Here is a 21,776-nt window from a genome sequence, read left to right on the forward strand (position 1 = left end):
CAGGCAGCCACCTGCTGTTTGTACAGAGTTAATGTAAGATGTTCCAGCCGTTGGATCTTGGTGAAGATGTGTGTTAAGAGAGTGAAGATGATTAAAATGAACTTTTCAGACTAACATGTTTCTGCCTGAAGACAATGGAGCAAACAAATGAAAAGATGCCTTGTAACATTTTGAGTTTTAGGAGACCTATTATTTTCTCTTTGTTTGTTATTTAATGAACACCCTTGAAACAGAGCTAATACAATTGTGTCTGATCTGTGTAAATGTCTGGACCAAACCCCCCAGTCTGCCACAATGTATTAACGATGTCAATACCGTCTCAGCAATTCACCAATATCCCTCAAGTAAAGTGAAATCCAAATGTTATTTTTTATTTTGAACCTTAAACTACTTGTAATTGGAAATGCATGATCTCTGAGGTACTTGACCTCTAATATTGTCATGTGTCAGAGAGGATGCAGAGAGAGAATGATCTATCTTTATTAAATCATGTTTATTTTTGACATTTATTATAACCTATATCTTCAACATAAAAAAGTGGAAAAACCTGTTACTGTATTTTTGTGAGCATTTAACAATAATATGGTTATCTTTTTAATTGATTCTTCAAAGGAATTATTGAACCACTATGTGTATAACATACTCTCAGTAAAGCATAAGATCACAACATGAAAGTTACATGTAGCATTTCTAAATCAAGTGAAATAGCCTTTAGCATTTCTAAATTAACTGGGTGTCATGTTTTTGTTTTCTATCAATGCCCAATTGCAATATGTAAGCGATGTCTTTAATCAATTAATATATATTTCTATTTTGCACAGAAGCTTTGATGCCATGTCCAGCACCTCTGATTCGTTCTCATACTTGAACATCTGATTGGGAATGTGTGGTGATGGGTGGTAGTTTGGGTATTGAGTGGTCTTGGGGTCGACTCCCAGCTGTTTCAGTTTGCTCACAATGTTGGGTAGAGTGTCTAACTGGGGGCTGTAGCGAGACACCCGCTCAGCTAGGCTGGAGATGGAGCTGTCTTTGCAATGATTTCCATGTCTTTTGTACTCTGCTGCCACCAGAGCCTTCTCCACAGCCTGATGTACCTTGAACAGAGTCCACTCTGTGGTCTTGCCTCCTGTGTCGTTGTCAGCAGCGGCTAGGTCACACTGTGCTTGTCTCAGCCAGCGCTCAGCCTCTGCTCGGTTGGGTTGTGGTACATTTCCATGATGTGTCCAGAAGTTGTATCTAGTATTGTGTCCCCTGTAGAACCTCTCTCTCCCACACTGGTGGCGATGAGCTTCTTGGTTCCACTGGTTGTAGAAGTTTCTGAAATTTGTGTTCCACTGCTGTGAGGATGGGTTCCCCGTCCTGTGTGAGGATGGTTTCCCCGTCCTGCCGTTTTCAAGATCCTCAATTCTGTTTTTCAGATACTTGAATGCCTCCGTGGCTAGCTGTTGGCAGTCTGGGTTTTTGTCAGGGTGCCACCTCAGGTAGAGGCGTCTGATGGCCTTGAACCGCTCCTCTGCAGACAGAATCCAAATCTCTGCCAGACATTTGTCTATTTCTTTTTTGGCTTCTTCCAGAGACTGTGGTGAGGTCTTTGTGGATGAAGACCGCTGCACAGATTCTCCCAGTTGTACCAGTTCCATGCACGTTGCTCCAGTGGAAGAGTATGAGAAAGGCTTCTTTTCCCGTTTAAATTGGTAGAGATCAAGGGCACTGACTTCTATGACTTCATCTTTCCCAATCTGTATTTTGTATCTGTAGGGACTCTGTCCTGATTGGCCAGATGGCACACACATCTGTTCCACTATAACTGCATAGCAACAATGCTCCTCCTCTGCCGTATTCTTAAAGCCAACATATTCCCCAGATTCATAGTTGTTGAGGAAGCTCATGTCCAGGGCATCATGCCACTCTTCAGGAACAGGACTTCCTGGTTCTGGTGGCCCTTTCATGGAGTCCTCAGTATCAGCACTGTCATGGATTCCATTCTGTTCTAGAGTTGTCTTGACGTCCTTCATGCTATCACACGAAAGAAGGTGTCCTAGAACTAGCAGGAGATTTGAGCCAAGAATGTTATTAAGAAGGGCATTAATCTCTTTAGTCAGTCTCATGATGATCTCACTCTTCACTTTGTGGGCCTGGTCGTCATTGTGTTTCAGGTAGAAGGTACAACCTTGCTGGCCCTTTTTTACGTACACCTGTGTGACAGCAGTGGTGTCACTCAGTACCTCCTGGCCAAGTTGAAGCACTGTTTCAAGGCTGTTGCAGCAGGTGATCTCAATGCCGCCAAAGGTTTTCTGACACATGGTGGCAGCATCGCCTTGTGATATCTTGCCCTGACACTGCTCTCTGATGAGACATACTAGACCATGCATGAAGGGAGCTGAGGATAGGTGTGCCCCAAACCATCCGCTGAACTCGCAGCCCTCCCCGTACTCACACAGTTGCATGTTGGATTCCACCACATTCTCTACTGTAATCTGAGAGAGCATTTTGGGTTGTATCTCCAGGGGCAACAACTGCATCATTTTACAATGTTCATACATGTCGTTTTCTAAATGGCAATTGCTCAGTTTCTCCAGGAGTTTCAATTTGTCTTTAATGGCACCCTCCAATCTGCTAACCTTGAAGACTGTGTCATTGAAATACAGTGAGGCTGAAGGGTACAGTCTGCCATCGGTTGAAGGTAGATACAAGGTCTTGGGAATTTCTGAGGTCAACTGATTTTCTTGCAATTTGATGATCAGATGAAAAAGCTGCTCCACAGCTCGCTTGACAGTTTTCTCCTGATTTGGCTGAAGGGTCTGCTTGTCGGTGGAATCTGCATGGATTTCTTGTAGAACATTGCAGTACTGCTCTGCAGTAGGCTCGTCTTTGACGCCAATTTTCTTGAAGAATTCTGCAAACCTGACATCCTTTGGAGGAATGCAGTACAAGTACGGCCTGAACTCCATACAATGAAGCAGTATCAGAGCTGTTTGCTTGCTCTTTACAAGTGCAGAATCTTCCTCCACAAGCACCACAGGGAGATCAGTCAACGGCTTGGGGTCAAACTCTATTGTTTGTAGATAGGTGTAAGATGTCCGGAACACTTCAGCTCGTGTTCCAACCAAGTCAGCAGTTTGGCATGGTGACTGACAGATGTTTCTGAGGTTCTCTGTCACACGTTCAGAAGGGGGTTGGTCAACTGCACCTGCTTCTCTAATCATTTGAATATGCTTTTCATCGCAGTTTCCTACGTGCAGTATTGGCATGGATGTCCAAATTAGGCATGGGTGGAGGACATCTTTTTCAATCAGACAACCTCTGATTGAAACTACAGTCCTCTTTCCTGCAAATGACTGGTGGTAGTTGCACAACCTCTTTTGAATTTCCACAGGAAAAACAAACTTGATGTCAGCAATCGTTTTCAGAAAGTCTGGTGCTAGCTTTTTGACATCTCTTTTGAAAATAGTTTCAAACAATGTAGACGACATCAGTTTCAGCCCTTTGAGGCTGGCAGTGCCTTTGGCATCCAATTCAATTCGATGAGCAAATTCAATTATTTCCTCATCTGACACAGTGCACTTCATTCCAAGTTCTTTGAGCAGTTTCCTTGCTTGACTCTTGAAAATGATGTTCCCTCTATTATGAAATTCATTCCAGAAGCTTTCTGGCACAAATCTTTCTTGCGGCAGCATCACCTTGTACAACGTCTGATTCTCATCAAAGAAGTAGGAGGCCATCTGCAGATTCCTATGGATGTCCCGAATGAATTTCACATTTTTCATTATAGAGATGATTTTGTCATGGTGCTGCTGATAGTCCTGTTTGAGTTGTAGTGACAACAACAGCTGGACAGAATGGATCATTTGGTTGTTGTTTAGCTTGTGCAGGAAAGGCAGAATGAACTGGACATAGTACTCCAAATCACTTAATATCTTAATGCTCAGGTATTTTGACAAGCTATCATTTACAATGTTGTATTTCAGGAAAATGTTGTTGTCATCTGCCATGTACACATCTGGAAAGCGTTCCCTGAACTCTGTGTTGAGGATGTATACATTTCTGGGTCCATCAATACGCTGCCGTCCACCCTGTATGGTTTCAAATAGTGGCAATGACTTGAGCTTTCTCTGGTAGTCCTGTTTGTTTTTAGATGAGCATATCCCAGACTGTAGGACATTTTGAAGTTTATTCAACTCATCATCTGAAAGATGCTGAAATTCTGAATGTTCCAGCTGGTGGACTTGGTCTAACACAGCACTGCGGTCGCTTGTCCTCAAGAGCTCAGGGAGTAGATATTGATGCAGATGCCTGTTCACTTCGTGCAAGAATGTAAGGTCCAGTTTCATGAGACCAAGTTTCATGAGAATTAATATAATTTCATCTTTTGAAAACAGAATCACACTGGACATCTTCCTCATTGTTTGTAGAACATATTTGTTGTTTAGTCTTGGGCACACAACAGGCAACATAGGGCAGTCAGAGAACAGCTCCTTGATGGCTATCAGAGCCTGGTTACCATCTCCATTTGGTGAAGCTGTAGCACGTATGTGATAACTAAAGAATTCCCATAGTTCTTTCAGCCATGAGTGTATTATCTGGTTTGGTACATGTAGCCTACAGTGTGGATCGGTTTCACAGTTTTGAAGGAGGTGCAGAAGTATAGGTTTCAAATACTTTGCTGCGACTGGAATTGTCAATTCTTTAAGAAAGTTCCCATCTTGTAGAACCTGAAAATGTTTGGTGTTGGTTCTGACATCAGCAAAATCCTCATGATGTCCATGGAACATTCTGTAAAATGTTGACAGAAGCTTGGGAGAGTCAGGGTCAAACACTCTAAGAATCTGGTCTTGAGTGAGAAGCAGTGGAAGTCCAGTGACTGAACTGGAACTCTTCCTGTTAGCATCTTTTTTAAGTCTACTGTCTGAACTGGAACTGTCCTCACTAACTACATCATTTTTGATACAGTACTCCAAGAGAATGGAGCATCTCTCTTTGTCTCTGATCAAAGTCTGGCCAATGGGTAGAGGTAAATCCATTTCAGTGTGAGTTGGATCATTCAGTGGTTTCTTCCTCAGGTAGTTACCCACTGTCAAAGGACTGACTATTCTCACTTCAATCCCAGCCGATTTGAAGCTGGTCCATATTTCCACCATTTTTCTGGATGAAGGAACCAACTGCATTCCAAGATCATCTAAAATAGAAACAATAGATCTATTTTTGTTGCTCAAATGAGGTGCATCACTTGGTTCCGTCTTGCTCACACTAGACCACTCAACAGTGTACTCTGTTATTGACATGTGTTGAACTTGTCGAGTTGAGCCGTGTAGCACTGGAATAAGGTCAAGTTTTCTGTCATTGACTGACCTGTACACTTCATGAATCATTTCATGCCAATCTTGGCCAGTGTCTTTGGAGATGGTGGGGAAGAAACACAAGTATGAGCTATCAAGGACTGAATCAATATGTATGGAATTGACTTTCACTTTCTTTAGGTCACAACGGATGTAATTGAGAAGGTCAGCATACAATGGGGCAATGACATTCAATTTCAGGGACTCATTCCAATCTAGCTTCAGACTTTTTCCATCTTCTTTCCAGAAACCCCGTCTGGAGGAATCTACCTCAAAGTTCCCGTTGACATGGACTGGAAGTCCAGTTTTACCAGGCAAGGGCAGGGAGCAGAATGCTTGTCCAATGAAGTCATCCTGTTTAGGCAGAGAGCTTGTGCTGACAATTTTTCCTCTTTCTCTAGGCTGAGAGCTTACACATGCTGCCAAAGCTGCCTGGGGAACTCTGCCAGTCTGTCCTTCCATATCAGTGTTTACTTTAAAAGAGCCAAACTGCTCTGCAATGATCCACTGGCTTTGCCTTTTACCAGATGATGAAATCTTGACACTGTAAATGGCTTCCTGTGGTGTTTGTCCGTGGGACAGCAGCGACTGTTGTACGTGGTTTTGAAAAGAAACCCATTCTGCAATGCTCTTCTCATGTATACTTTTTTCAATCGAGAAAGTAGTCTTGAGCTTTCCTGTGCGTGGGTTGATTTCATGAAACTGGATTTTCCTGATGTTCTTCAAGAACATTATCAATCCCTCAGGGTCTTCACAGAGAGCTGAGGACAGTTCTGCCATATCTTCGACATTGACCCCATTGTCGGATATTTCTGAGGTTTTTGCCATGGCACCAGTCCTGATAGGCAACCTAAACATGGTGCCTTCTTTAAGAGAGAATTCTTTTGGGAGAAATGTATTGTAAACATCAATGAAGGTGTTCTTACATTCCTCTTCCCATAAGATTTTGACACCTGGTGATTCTCGTGATGCTTCAACATACTTCAGATTGGGATCAGATATGCAGAGCCATTTGTCACCGGTTAGGATCGAAGGACAGTCAGTCAGGTGGTAGACTGAGTTAAACCCAAGTCCATATTTTCCGGTTTTCCCTGGAATGTTGTGCTTTCCACCTTCTCCCAGCTGCTGAATACCGTACAGATCAGCAGGAGAAAACACCTGGTTGTTGTACACACACAGTGCCGGGCCCTGAAGTGGATTCCATCTCTGTCCAAATGTTTTCTCTGTGCTGTGCTGTCTTTTGTCCCAAACAAAGTGAATTTCTGTGGCCTCTGCATCATCAGCATTTTGGATGAGTTCTTTCAGGATGTCCTTCTTCGAGGGATAAGCTGAGATTATGTTTTTAATGCGAACTGTCAGTTTCTCACGTTGTCCAAACTCTTCAGCAAATGGTGAGAAGTTCTCCACTGAATGCTTTAGCAGTGTGTGATGTCTTGTTGTAATCACCCCAAAATGAAGTGCAACGGCACGAGATATTTTTGCATGGCACAAAGTGACATCTTCTGACACTTCCATCCAGGGGCTGTCATTGAAATACAGCTGGTTAGATGGCTGCAAAACACACATTTCATCAGGTATGAGACAGTCATCATGTTTTTCATCTTTGGCCTCATATAATCCCCTTTGGACTATTGTCAGACAAATTTCTAGATCATTATTGGAAAGTGGGCTGATGCCATAGGCTTGGCTGAGTTTCTTCAGTACACCATGAAACTGTTCTGATGTGAATTGTTTTTGGATGCATAGACATTTCCAGAGATTCTTGAAACTGGAGAAGGCAGTTGGAAGCACATGAAGATAAGGTTTAGCATCAAATTCCTCATTTTTAGCCACAGACTTTACATCCACAAACCTGTCTTCAACAAGGATAAAGGGGAATGAGTGTGCCCTCTCAAAAATGGCAGTCAATTCCTTCTCATCATACAGCCATCTGTTCAAAAAGCTGTAGCAATTATGGGCTGTGTTGAAGAGCGTCTGTTTGTCACATGTTTCCGAGTGCTTGGATGATTCTTGTAGCTGCTGAAGCACTGTCTCGAGTGATGGGCTTTCACAAACTCCCAGTATGCATAGCACTGCATCGTCACTGTGTATTTTCAGATTTAAAGAGTCTACCACAGACTGTGTCATGTCAACTAGATGGCGACATCTGTCACTGTAAATGTCAGTAGGCTTTTGAAGTCTGACTATTCCATCCTTCACTGCTCCACCCTTCCCTGCGTATGTAATAACTGGAGGACATGCTGGAATGAACACGGTGTTTCTCAGAGTCTCCCAGTGAGGCGAGGCTTCATCCTTTAGGGAGTCCCTCATCAGCTCCAGGATGCACTGGAGATGCTTGTATGCTTTGCCTTTGTCTTTTTGCCAGATTTTGTCAATGGTGTCTGCTCTTTCTGTGATGTCCTCCAAAGGGAGCTGGTCACTCAGCATCCCCAGTTCTGACAGACGTTGAATCCTTTTAGGGGAATGAAAGTCATTTTTGGTTCCACCGAGGAACCGTCCTTCCTCTTGCTCAAACAAGTGTGCCACTTTTCCAGAAGTATTCACAAGTTTTTTGATGTACTGAAGTTTTCCACTTTTCTTTGTAGGAATGCATGGGTAGCTCCTTAGTAGATTGTCAATGGCATCGTCCTTCAGGTCAATAGCATGCAACACAAGAGCATTCCTACTCTTCTGGTCCATATTGTTCAGGTTGTTGAATACCACTTCTTGGTAAAATGCTTCCCAGTCAAATGTTCTCTGCTGGAGAATCTCATCTAAACCGGTCTGTATGAAACTCTGTCTCACCCACAAAGGCAGAGGAACAACAAGATAAGATGTGTTTGAATTGCTTTTACACACCTTCATTGCAAGCTCTCCAACAGCTTTGTCCTCTTGAATATTTGGGTGCAGAAATCTGGCTTTGTCCATTGAGCACCAGTTTTCCCCATCACTGAAGAGCTTCAGAGGTTTGCCAGAGAAGTGCTGACTGACGACCAAGTAAAATGTATCAACCAAGGGTTTGAAGGGTTTGTTCACGTTCTCTCCATTAGGCCAAAAGGTATAGTACTGATAACATTGAAGGGTTCCATTTCTTGACATGTTCTTCAACACTAGCAGTGTACTGACATATGCGGTTGTAACAGCATCCTGAAGGAGAGCTCTATTCCAGTCGTATTTCACACCACTCTCCCACAGACCTCTCCGATTAGAGGTCACAGCAAAGGATCCGTTCAGGTTCACTGGGAGCCCTGTGGCAACAGAGAGAGGGAGGAAGCAGAACGCCTGGCCAACCAGGTTGGTTTCTCCAGGGACCCATTTCCCTGTCTTTGGTTCTTTGTTTAAAGGTACAGCAACACCTCCGATTGGCAAGGAGAGCTTATTATCTCTCTGGACCATTTGTAAAGAATTCTTTGTCCCAAAGCAATTGTATAGGAGCCAGAACTGGACATCAGATCCATCACAATGTTGTTGCGTTAGTTCAGCTATGTTGGCTTTATGGCAGTCAATGACCTCTTGGCATTTCACATCACGCTTCATCAGACATTTCAGAGCATCATTCTGTAATATTCCTAGAAGAGTGTCCTCTGGAATCTTGATTGTGCTCACAACCTTTCTGGTGGCAGTGAAAATATTCTCTATCTGGTCGTCTTGAGGAGGAGTGGAAGCATCAACCGGAAGGTTTTGAAGAGATACCGTGTTGATGTTCTTCAGAAAGAGGAGGTGAGTTTGTGAGTTGTTTGTCAGGTCCTGTTGAAATGTCACTATGTCATCTCTGTCATACACATTTCTGCTGATTTCTGACTTGACAGCCTCCTCTTGTGTTCTGAAAGGTAGTTTAATGAGCGTGCCCGGGTAGAATTTCTGAGTGCTGTCTCTTGAAAGATTGCAATTAAAAATCCGCTCATATGGTCTGAATTGACCAGGAAACCTGTGCAGAAGCTGCTCCCGAGACAAGTTGAGCTTGATACCAGGAGTTGCTTTGGTTTGTATGTGCTTTTGCAGGTGTGTAACATTTGGATCAAGTATCAGAAGCTTGTTGCCACTGAGGATTGAGGGAATATCAGTCACATGGTACACCGCATTAAATCCAAGTCCAAATTTCCCTATTTTTTCCACCTGGTTCTCCTTTGAGGCAGATCCGAGTTTGACAATGTTTTCCCAGTCATCCTCTGTGAACAGCCCGTTATTGAAGGCCCAGAGACACGGTCCCTGACAGAGAACCATGCCTTGGTCTATGAGGCTGTCAGCAGGGTCTTTGTGGTTCCTGAAATCCACCATGAACTTACAGGTGTTTGCCCCAGCATCTTCTGCATTCTGAATTAGCTCTTTGAAGATGTCATTTTCTTCGTCATACTCCTTCAGAATGTTCTTAATCCTCAGAGTTATGGGCTCCGACTGCCCACACTGTTCTATTCCAATGAACTCTGGGCGCAGGATCCGGGTGCTGAGGAAAGGGATGTTCAGCCACTGTGCCGTCGCCGGTGGAATCTCCTCGTGGATGACATGAATCTCATCCTGGTCATTCTGTAGATCCTCCAGACCATCCCTGCTTATATCACAAAACACTGTCTTTGACAATGGTTGCAGGGTAAATCTCTGACTCCCTGCCATGACCGGCACAGGGATATTGTCCCTGACTCTCTTCTTCTCTCTCCACATCCAGTTCAGAATGGCTATTGACACTTTCAGCTCTGAGGATTTTCCAAAAGATTGGGGCCTTTTTTCAATGGTCTGTTTGATGTCATGAAGGATGTCCTCTATTTCTTTCTCTGAGAGTGATGTCTTCACTCCAAACTCTGTCAGCAACTTTTTGTATGGAAGAAATTCGTCTAGCACCTTCTCAATGTACGAGCTCAGATCCAAATCAGGTGGGTAGTCCAAGACTACATCGTGAGGAAAAACAAAATGATTGTGTATCCACAGCCAAGGTATGACTCTTTTGTTCATCACTTCCCTGACCTCACAGATGTGATCTTGCATGTATTTGTAAATGCTATGCAGCTTGGTTTTAAACTGCACGTCTTTATCTGGATCGGTCATTGCCTTGGCCACAGCTGCCAATGCTGACAGATTCTCCACAACCTTCTCAGCAGGAGGTAGGCGTAGCAGACCAAGTTTTCTGCTTACTTTCTGACTAAAGTCTCCTGTAAGAGGCATGACATGCCCTACAATGCCATTGTACTCTGAATGTCGTATCTCCTCTAGCTTGTAGAAACCTTTCCCGCTAGTATTTTCTTTCGTGATGTAAGGATTCTCACAAGGGACCCACTGCAGCTGTGATAAGTGCTGCAGCTGCTGATGTGAGAATTGGGAAAGCAGGTCATTGCCATTCAATAGTCTTTGAAGTGCTTCTGCTTTTTTGAAAGCCTTTTGTGAATGAACATGTGATTTATTAATATGGGTGCCAACATGCAACACGTTGTCTGCTGAGACATCAGTTTCCTTTGTCTGCAATCCAAGACGTATTAAGCTGTCAAGCTTCTCTGGAGTATTTGTGAACACTGCTGGAGGAAAGAATTCTCTTTCAAAAAGAACTTTGAAGACTTCATTGTTTGGATCAAAAATACTGGAGGTCTTCTTCAGCTCTCCATCTATTTCGATAAAGCTCAAATCTTGGCATTTTTTGTACAAGGTCCCATTCTGTGAGAAGAGGATACTACCATGCTGTAATATCCAGGTCATAATTCCCTCTCTCTCTTGTTTCTTGAAATACTTCTTCTCAACTCCATCAATCAAATGAACGGCCACCTGAGCAGTATTCAAGAGATCAATCTTGAGCAACAATAGGAGCCTGCGATCAGCCTCAGTTGCACACCGGACAATGGAATCCGGCATTGGGAGCTCTGTGGGGAGAGCTGGGGTGGAACCCAAAACCACTGCCTGCTTGTATTGGGTGGGAACATATTCTCCGGCCATTGATTGGAAGAGAGGCATCTTTGAGAGCAGGTCTCTCTCATGGACTGTGAGAGAATCCAGAGTAGAGAGGTAGGCTTTGAGTTCCTCTTTCTCATGGTAAGGAGCAGACCTGATTCCACTGATGACCTGACTAGCAGCTAAGTTCATGAACACCTGTAGAGTGTTCTGTGGCGATGGTGGTAGTACGTACGAGTCAAGATCTTGGTGTTTCAGGCATTTGTCTCTGTTAACGACTGTTCCCCCAACCCTCTTCATGACTTCCTTTATTTTGTCTGGTAAGATGGATTGCATGCTTTTCTGAAAAATCATGGTTGGATTCTGTTGTAGTCTTGCAAGTATGACAGAATGGCTAGTATCGTGTAGTGGTTCGATGGGTATCAGTGGCATGCCTTCAAAACGTCTCAGATCTATGCAGTGAGTGTTGAGACATTTCCAGAACTCTCTGAGCCATTTCAATGGTGGGTGCTGAGCACTCCCTACCTCCCAGGTGACATGACCTGTCTGTTTCCAGTCCTTTGGGAGAGTCTTCTTGGCAAATGTAGCCACAACTTCCACATCTACATTGAATAGTTTGAATATATCTAAAAAGATGGAGATATGAAAATAATAGCCATGTGACAAACATGCAGGTATTTGCAATTCTACATGATATCCAAAACCTTTCATTGTTAAATATAATTGTACAATGTATTCTCTTACTTGTTGCAGCTAGTTGCTTCAAATGTTGGATGCTAGTGGTGCTGAGATCATCAGGCAGAAACAGGTCTTTGCAACCTGGCAGCAATACTCTGTATGAAGAGAATACTTACTTGTAAATTATTAATGGAGAAAGGGAATGGATGAAAAATATGAAAAATACTATAATGTATACAGGGATGGAATTTAAGGATTTTTCGCATGGGCCAGCCGGGATAGAAGACTACAATGTCTAATAGCCCAGACGGAGAGCGAAGGGTCCAAAATCTATGCCGTGTGATATTTAAGAAGACACATTTCTGGCATATTTTCTACTAGCCCTGTCTAGCTTTATTTCCATACCTGACTAAGACAATTAAGAACTTACCTTGGAAATGTGTCATTGTCAATGAGAGTGATGTCCTTCTCTTCATTTGTGAATGTCTTGAAAGTCCCGTCACTGAGAGGCAGCATCTTCAGACCCCTGAGGTCGTGGTAATTCTCATCAGTCAAGATGTACTGCAGCAGAGACAGTTTGTCATTGTTGGAGAGATTAGACACAACACCTCTGTGGAGAACACCCCTTACAAGAGCTGGAGTCACCCATTTCAGTGTGTCCGGGTCTGGGAAGGCCAGCTGGACAGCTCTGGAGACATGATCTGGGAAGGTGACAAGTTTTTCTCCACCTGCAATCAAGGCCCTGGTCACGGCAGCCATCATTTCAGGCGGCATGGTGTCGTCGGATGGGCACACAGCCACGGCGGGAGAAACAAACTGTCTTTCGTCTTCAGCTAGAGAGAAGATGGCAGTATTCTGTTTGAGTAGACGTTGTAGAATGTCTTCAGCAATTCCATGCCACTTGTCTTTGTGTTTGGTCTGACTGAGGTCTGGCCAGATGTTGTACACATATGAGACGGGGAGTGTGGAGCTCTTGGCTAGGTTGGTGGCATCCTGCAGCATCAGGAGGTATGTGTGAGGGAGGACCTCCTTCACCAGCAGCTCATTCCACTTCGCAGCTTCATCATACTTCTGGTCTTCCTCCTGCCATTTGATGTGTCTCCTGTTGTCAGTGAGGCCAAAGCAGGCGTTCACATGGACCGGGTAGCCAGTCTTGTTTGAGTCATTGTTTGGGAGGGGCAGGAAGACACTCAGTCTGCCATCAGTCAGGACACTCGCCTGGCTACACTGGAATGCCAAGTCAACTTGAGGGCGGAAACTCAGCTTCTTGGCCAGTAAATCTAGCTCTGGAACATTTCCCTCTTTCATGCAGCATGCTGTCACAAGCCACTTGGTTTTTGTCTGCTTCTTGCCTTCGGAAGTAGAGGTGATGGTTTTGAAGCAGGTTGATCCATCAATGTTTGACTCGTTCCTTGTCTTCAGACTCAGATCAACTGTGGGACTTGAGGTCACTGTAAGCCGGACATTAACAAACCCTTTGGTGTTGATGTGCTGCAGGGAGACTGATGACACATTCCTCAGGAACAGAGTGCTTATGTCTGCATCCGCAAGGAAACTGTCGAAAAGCTGAACTACTTTATTGGAGTCATACAGGTTGTCTGAGATCTCTGAGGCCTCACTGCGTAAAGGAAACCTAAAGAGTGTCCCTTTAAAGTGCTGCTCCTCCTGGATGATATCCTTCCACCTTTGGCCACTGACTAGTTTGACAACGTCTCTGAATGGTTGGAACTGATCTTGCAGATTCAGTAGAGTTTCCTTGTCTTCCTCTTCCTCCAGAGACCACCGGAAGCCTCCAATTCGCTCCCCAAAGAGCTTCTCTTGGGGGTCCAGGAAGCCCAAGTACTTGGAACTGAATATGGATGGCACATCTAGAAATGATCAATATTACTGAGTGTGAATAAAATGCTGTAATGTAATGAAAAGCTGGCTATGAAGAGAAATTAAAATGTAGCAATGGGCGGTATGACTACATTTACAGTATACCGGTATAGATCCATGTGCTGTGATATGGATTTTGGCATATCAAGCAGACCTTGTGATATAGCTAGCGCATGTTCATGGTTAGATTATTTCATTGTGATAATAATACTCTGAGGTTCACCTGTTATGTGGTAGACAGAGTTGAATCCGATCCCAAACCTGCCAACTTTATTTGGGTCGTTGCGTTTGACGCTCCGGCCGGTGGTCTGGATCCCCTGCCAGTCCTCTGCTGTGAACTCTGCATTGTTGAAGGCATACAGAGCAGGACCTGCTCACAGACACAACAACGTTCATACACATCAGTAGTATAATTAATCAGGCTGTAATATTCAATTCATTGGTATACACAGCCTGAAGCTAATGCCTGATAAATCATGTAAATGTTCCTTACAAGCCAGAATGTTAAATAAAATTACATTTACACTTACTCTACCGATTTATCTGTGTGGTTTGTCCTTCAGCTACTCAAAATTTGCATCTGAATCTGAATAAAGGTATATAGTTTGGTTTGGCACAGAGGTCAAATTATATTGGATATTCGGGTTTCTCTTGCTATTGAACCAAGCATGCCATGACAATGACAAAATGTATATTCTGAATCAGGAGGGTGGAGAACAATAAAGACAATTTTTTGTGTTCATCTTTTTATTTAAAATATTTTCTGGAGAATCCTGCATGGAATTCTGGGGAAAGGCTGTTTGCTGATCAAGCTCTGTGACAATTTTGGCCTAAATTGAACTTCACGAGTTAAAAGTACATATTTGACCTTCTAAATCGGACTGGCAATGAGTCAGGATAAGTATTCAAATGAAAGACAGCATCAAAGAGAAGATACTCTGCTATGTTCACCGTGTTTAAGTCGCTAACTGAGCCCAACTCCACGAGTTGGTAGAGGCTGCCATCACAGCCGAAACAGAGATGGCGGAGGTTCATCTCTCATGGCAAAACTGAAGTTATTTCAATGAGAAACAGCCACCTCACTTGACAAGATGCAAACCTCTATCGATTGCATGAAGACTACTCTAGAGAAAAATGGGATGACCCACATTGAAAAAAAGAGGAACATGACAAAAAGCTAATACAACAAAACCAGGCTATTAACTACCTGATGGGCCAAGTAGAGGTATTGTAAAAAAAAAAGTACAGTTGGAATAATATTCAAATGTTTGGGCTCGAAACCAATGCAGAAAAGGGGCAGAGAGCCCACAGAACGGCACCTGCAGCCCAGAGTAGGCCCGGAGCGAAGGACACACAGAGGCCCAGCTCTATCATCGTGCGCCTTTTCAACTTTGAAATGAAACAGGAGATAATGCAGCTGTTGAGAACCAACGGAGAACTATTCTACAAGGACAAGCACATATTTATCTCTCTAAAAAAACATCACATACTCTCTGATGTTCCCTGCGAAGCTGCACCTCACCTATGAGAGCAACCCACATCTTTGATTCTGTACCAGATGCCGAGTCTTTCCTGCACCTCATTGGGATTATACCACCTTCCAGACCGAGGACAGGGTCTGAAAAAATATGCCCACTATGTGGAAAACTCCCAGAAGGAGTGAGACAGAAGAACTCAAGGCCCAAGAAGTAGCTCAAATCTACCACAGGACATTGTCCAGTCCACACTGACTATTGAAGCGACCCCTTCTTCTTGAAACTATTTGAATTTATGCTCATAATTGGGAGTTTAATGCTGGAATAATTCATCAATCTTTGACGTACAGTGTGTCGGGATGATGAAGTATTATTTAATCTGGAAAAAACAGAATAGCCTGCTTTCCTCATTCCCACCTTCTCTTTTAGTAGGCTATAGGGTAAAGATTATTTATTTGTATTTATTTTTTAAAACGTTTTATGGCAATTCCATATAGGCTACCAAAGTGTAGGTTACTGAAAATATTAGCCTAAAATTGGCTGATTATTTATTGATTTAGACAATGCTTTTGGATTACATTTCATTTCCAGCATTTAACCCTTACTGTTTAGGACAGTCTGCTTTGGAACGAGAGACAATTACTATGCCTGCCCGCATATGCTTTAATTAATTTATTTTGCGTTCTGTTTTCTTATAGCCTAATATTATTTGAGTTGGAAGCAACCGTTCCCTGTTAAAGAAGCCAGGTAAGGACCGACTAGACTGTGGTTCCCATTAATCAGTAAGTACAAATTGGGACAGTAAAATCAATGAGGTAGTAACAAAATTATTCAAACCAGGTTCATTAAAGGACGTCACTCAACGTCGAATATAAGACGACTTCTGAATATTATCAATTACTCTAAGACCCACCTCAAACACACAGTTATGCTATCTCTCGATGCTGAAAAGGCATTTGACCGCGTTGACTGGTCTTTCTTTTAGCAACGTTAAAAAAGTTTGGTTTTGGGGAGTGCGTTTTGAAATGGATAGTTAATATATTCATGTCCAAAATCATCTGTTATAACGAATGGGAATATGTCGCATTCCTTTTCGCTACAATGAGGAATCGTGAAGGAGATTCTCTATTGCCACTGTTATTTGCCCTTACCCTCTGGCGGAAGCTATTCGAATTGCCATAAACATTCACAAGATATCTCTATATACAGATGATGTCATCCTGTACTTGAGGCCGAGACAACAATTCCAAATATATAAAAATGAATAGGTGCTACATCAGGCTATAAAATTAACGTTGGTAAAACTATTGCAATGATGACATTTGGTGATGCACCCTTGAGTATCAAAGGCAACTATGCATTTAAGTGGACTGATACAAGCAATATTTTTTGAAATATTTACACTATTCAGCCTAAATGTAACCTTAACATGTGAATGTAATTACCCTCATTAAAGACAGCAAAGATATGTTGTGTATGTATGGCACATGTTCTTTATGTGCTCTTGAAAAAAAATGTATAAAAAAAACAAATTAACACAATTTTCAGATTTAATCTTTTTAAAACGTTGAAAATTCTAAAAATAAACCAGTGTAGATTGTTCTCCATCCTCCCCTGATTCAAAAAATACCATTGTCATGCATTCATTGTCAAGGCAATCTTGAATATTCAATATTAAACAAACTTTACCTTGGTGGCTTTTGAGCAGTTGAAGGACAAACCACACAGACAACCGGTAAAGTGTGTTTAAATGTAATTTTATTCAACATTTCCTAGGTTTCCATCCAATTGGCGACAGATTTTCATGTGAATATTCTCAAATCTGCATAGAAAAAAATTGCTTGATGACACAGTGCACATAAAAGCACTTTTGCACTTACGCTTTCATGTACCAAAAATGTTAAATACGTTTTTTGTGTTTCCATCAAATGCTCAACTCTACCATGGTTTTGTTACAAAAACTTGTGATAAATAACATACTTGCTTATATGATGAGATACGGATAAAGATAATTTAATTAATTGGCAGCCAAGAACCGATCATCATGTCACCAGCATCATTCATATGATAGGGCCTAGCCTACCCTCAATATTTTTGGGAAATTTGCATGAAGCTCGTCACTGTGCAGTTACCCACCATAAGATAAGTTCTAAATAAGTTATGTTCATGATAACTTATTCCATATGCATATGAACTCTGTATGCTTTTCCATGTCTTGGTGGTAGTAGGCTACAACCATAGAGAATAATAGAGGCCTCTAGTGGCCAAAAGGCAGTTTTTAGCATGGGCAGTGCCATAGAGCCCCACAGTGGAGGGAGGTGTTATTATACCCATAAAACCTAGAGGTCAACAGGGGTATGGTTCCAATCGTTTTCCCACCATTTTTCACATAGGAGGTTTTAGAAACACTTCAAATAAGGGCTGTGTTTTGTGTAAGTTTACCCTGGTGTGACATTTTGATAACCATGTAAATGTCTCTCGGACAAAGTGGCTTTTCTCAATATATTCGGCTCTATTAACTATCAGATTTGAAAATGAAATAGTATTTGTCACATGCTCCTTGAAAGTGGCAGCTCTAGCCTTTAGTTCAGTTCGGATGTTGCCTGTAATCCATGGCTTCTGGTTGGGATATGTATGTTTACGGTCACTGTGGGGACTACGTCGTCGATGCTCAAAATCTTGAAGCCGTTGACTGATGTGGTATACTCATCAATGCCATCGGATGAATCCCGGGAAAATATTCTAGTCTGTGCTAGCAAAACAGTCCTGTAGCTTAGCATCATCAGACTACTTCCGTATTGAACGAGTAACTGGTACATCCTGCTTGAGTTTTTGCTTGTAAGCAGGAATCAGGAGGATAGAATTTATGGCCAGATTTGCCAAATGGAGGGAGTATGAGAGCTTTGTACGCATCTCTGTTTTGTAGTAAAGGTGGTCTAGAGTTTTTTTTCCCCCTATGGTTGCACATAGAAATGAGGTAAAACAGATTTCAGTTTTCCTGCATTAAAGTCCCCGGCCACTAGGAGCACCGCTTCTGGGTGATCATTCTCTTGTTTGCTTATGGCTTTATACAGCTCGTTGAGTGCGGCCTAAGTGTCTGCATCGGTTTGTTGCGGTAAATAGACAGCTACAAAAAATATAGTTGAAAACTCTCTTGGTAAATAGTGTCATCTACAGCTTATCATGAGGTACTCTACCTCAGGCAAGCAAAACCCTGAGACTTCCTTAATATTACAGATCGCGCAACAGCTGTTGTTAAATGGATCCAACCTTTTTTTTCAATTTTCACCTAAAATGACATACCCAAATCTAACTGCCTGTAGCTCAGGACCAGAAGCAAGGATACACATATTTTTGATTCCATTTGAAAGGAAACACTTTGAAGTTTGTGGAAATGTGAAATGAATGTAGGAGAATATAACACATTAGATCTGGTAAAAGATAATACAAACAAAAAAACATGCGTTTTCTATTTTTTTTTGTTCCATCTACAATCAGATAGGAGTTTAGGTGTAATTTAGACTTTGGCCACCAGATGGTAGCAGTGTCTGTGCAAAGTTTCAGACTGATCCAGTGAAGCATTACATTACTACACAATATTTTGTATCAAGTCTGCCAGGAGTTTGCCAAAATGTGCCGAATTGGTCAATTCTTACCTTTGCCTCGATTCGGCAATCTCGTCCAGATCATCATGGCATTTGCAGTTCTTCATGATAGCCACATTAGCAGCTAATTAGCATTTCATTTTTGGGGGGTAAATACAGTGAATATATTGATAAAGGTCACCTTGTTCTAGAGAGATTTGCACGGTTATCAAAACGTCACTTCAGGGCAAGCCTACACAAAACACAGCCCTTATTTGAAGTATTTCTAAAATCCCCTATTGTAAAAGTTAATGGATCAAAAATGATTTCAACTATTTCCCTGTTTAATCGTTAGGTTTTATGGGTATTATGACACCTCCACTGTGGGACTCTATTGAGGGCTTCCACCATGCTTTCACCATTTTAAAGTAGTCAACTGGGTGGGGATTCCTATGGTTTATAGCTTCAATGACATTGCCCATGCTGTCACAGAAGCCATGATGGCACAGATATAAAGATTAGTCCTCTATCTATCTCAATGGCTACAACATCATTGCTTGACTTCAATATTTGCGCATGAAAGCATTCCCACCGCAATTGTTGCATCATGTATTTCACAGACCCCCAAAAATATCCCACCATGTCTAACGTATTTATTTTGTCAACATTGAGACATTTTGTCGACAAATCTGATGTTTCCATAAGGTCTGTAGTGACTTTTCTTATGCTGCAGGTCATTCATCCGCATTAAATGGTTGGATGGAAACCTGGTTATTCTGGCTTGTACATTTACATGATTTTGCGAGCATTAGCTTCTGGCGGTAAATACCAATTAATGTAATGTATCACAGCCTGATTATCAGAGTAAAACATCAGGACCTGCTCTCAGACACGACAACATTCATACAGATCAGGACCTACTCTCAAACAGGACAACAGTCAAAGTTTATCCCTCTTTTCAACGCTTTTGCTTCAATATTTGTTTTGAAACCAAATCAAAAGTGATGGGGCATTGCCACACCGGTTTTAACATTTTTGGAAAAATGCCAGCTCACCACACGTTTGCTGGTGGCACTGCATGAGCCAGGGCAAGCATGTTTCCTGATACTGTGACTACTTGTATTTTTGCATTCCAGTATGATGATCAGGATCCTAATCAGTTCTGCACCTGATATTAATCTGGGCATGTTGCCTTCTGTTTTATGCCTTTTTTTCTCCAGATGTTGTGGTGGAAACCCTTTTTTACTGTCTAATGTGGGGTTATTAAAATGAAATCAGAACACTTTCATAAACCCACTGTCAAACATCAATGTTATTTATTTTCAATTTTCGCAAATATGAAAGAACGGTACCTTGGTACTTCCCCAGGCCTTCAGTCTTGAGGCTCTGTCTGTCGTAGCATCTCTCATCATGGAGGAACACAACCTTCGACGCCCCAGCATCATCCGCATTCTGGATCAGCTCCTATAGTCACAGTACAGATAAGGATAGGGATGTTTACATAGGTGCCTTTAACTAACGTTTGCATAGTAAATTGGTCTATGGCCGACTAATACAAAACAAGATACTCACACCTCTCCTTTAAATGTAGTGGCTGTGATGATATTTAAGTTAGGTTTACATGTTGGTGATTTAGCAGACACTCTTTTCCAGAGCGATCAGATGACATGATTAATTGATTGATTAATCAAACTCACCTTTAATATCTGTCCTCCATCAGGGTACCTCCGCAGGATGTCCTTCAGGTAATCAATGAAAGGGGGAGCTGTTGCACCAAATGAATGTCTTAATAGAAACAAGTTGAAGTGAAATAGTTGGATATTTTAGTTTTTACAGTATTGTTGAAAATGTAAACTCATGTAAACCTTCTATCTACTAAAATTCGGAATAAATGGTTTTAATTATATAAACTCGTAAAATATAACTGACATTTCTACACACACCAAGCAACTACTTCAATTGGTTTAAAATAATTACACTGGTAAAAGTATTCTTCTTACCGTGTTTTTCTCTTACTCAAACTCATCCTTCCACATCGTAGGATTCTACAGAAACCAATGAATTAATTATAATAATCAGGGTTATATGGCAGGACAAATATAACTGTACTAATCAGACAGAAAACTAAAATGTCACTAGTTCAGAAATGTAATAATCAATGTTCAAGTATCCTAGTCATAATTATAACCTATAAGTAAATGAAAATTATCATAAGAGATTTGTTGTATTTAAGATACATAAATTGATCAATTTACCTCAATCATTTCATGGAGTGTGAAGAATTCATCTGAAGCCACCTATGTCGTCAGACTAAATATTCTTAGTAGGCTAACGATTTTATATGCCCAGCGTCTGTCTATACGTATGAGCCTCTCCCCATTACCCATCCCTACCAGACTGTTCAACAGTTTCAGTTTATCAACATTTCCTCCACAGTGGTGAAATGAAACTTTACAGCCCATTATCCTGTTCTGTCCGGCCAGAATCTGAATACCAAAGTTGTTTCGTTTTCATGCATTTCCGTGTATGAAACGAAACTTTGATCAGGATGTGAATGTAATTCAAACAAGAGAGCCTGTGAAAGCCTATAGCGCGGCGACTCCGTAAAAACACGCCACTTCGATACATGTGACTTTTCGTGACGCAAATCTCAGATATGCACAACTTCTAGTGATGAATTGTATTGCAAGCAAATATTGTTATTTTGAGGGAAATTGAGACGTTTGGTGGGCCGGATTTATAATAATGGCTAATAAAAACATTTGAACATAGGCCTTATGATAAAACATGTATTTGCCATTGGTAAGGAGATCGCATAGCAGTTTGTAGCCTAATGTGTTTCTTTGAGTTTTATTGTAAAGAGCCTACATCAAAATCATATTTTCTGACATGACTGTTATATTCCCACTACACAACAAATATCAGGCTACAATTTATCTATCCATCGCTCATTCAGCTAAGCATGCTCGAAAGTA

General features: G+C 41.8%; 1 protein-coding gene across 1 annotated transcript; it reads right to left on the reverse strand.

The window, feature by feature from the left end:
* Nucleotides 1–474: 474 nt before the first annotated feature.
* On the reverse strand, nt 475–21,278 carry LOC139384124 (sacsin-like). Its single transcript, XM_071128793.1, has 8 exons — nt 21,057–21,278; nt 20,802–20,846; nt 20,499–20,586; nt 20,154–20,265; nt 13,966–14,112; nt 12,295–13,732; nt 11,931–12,019; nt 475–11,812 (listed from the first exon to the last, which is right to left on the reverse strand). Exons 2-8 carry the CDS (start codon nt 20,825–20,827, stop codon nt 792–794), a joined length of 12,921 nt encoding a protein of 4,306 aa, XP_070984894.1. The 5' UTR covers nt 20,828–20,846; nt 21,057–21,278; the 3' UTR covers nt 475–791.
* Nucleotides 21,279–21,776: the final 498 nt, after the last annotated feature.

Source organism: Oncorhynchus clarkii, chromosome 25 (assembly GCF_045791955.1).
Source record: "Oncorhynchus clarkii lewisi isolate Uvic-CL-2024 chromosome 25, UVic_Ocla_1.0, whole genome shotgun sequence".
Lineage (NCBI taxonomy): Eukaryota > Metazoa > Chordata > Actinopteri > Salmoniformes > Salmonidae > Oncorhynchus > Oncorhynchus clarkii.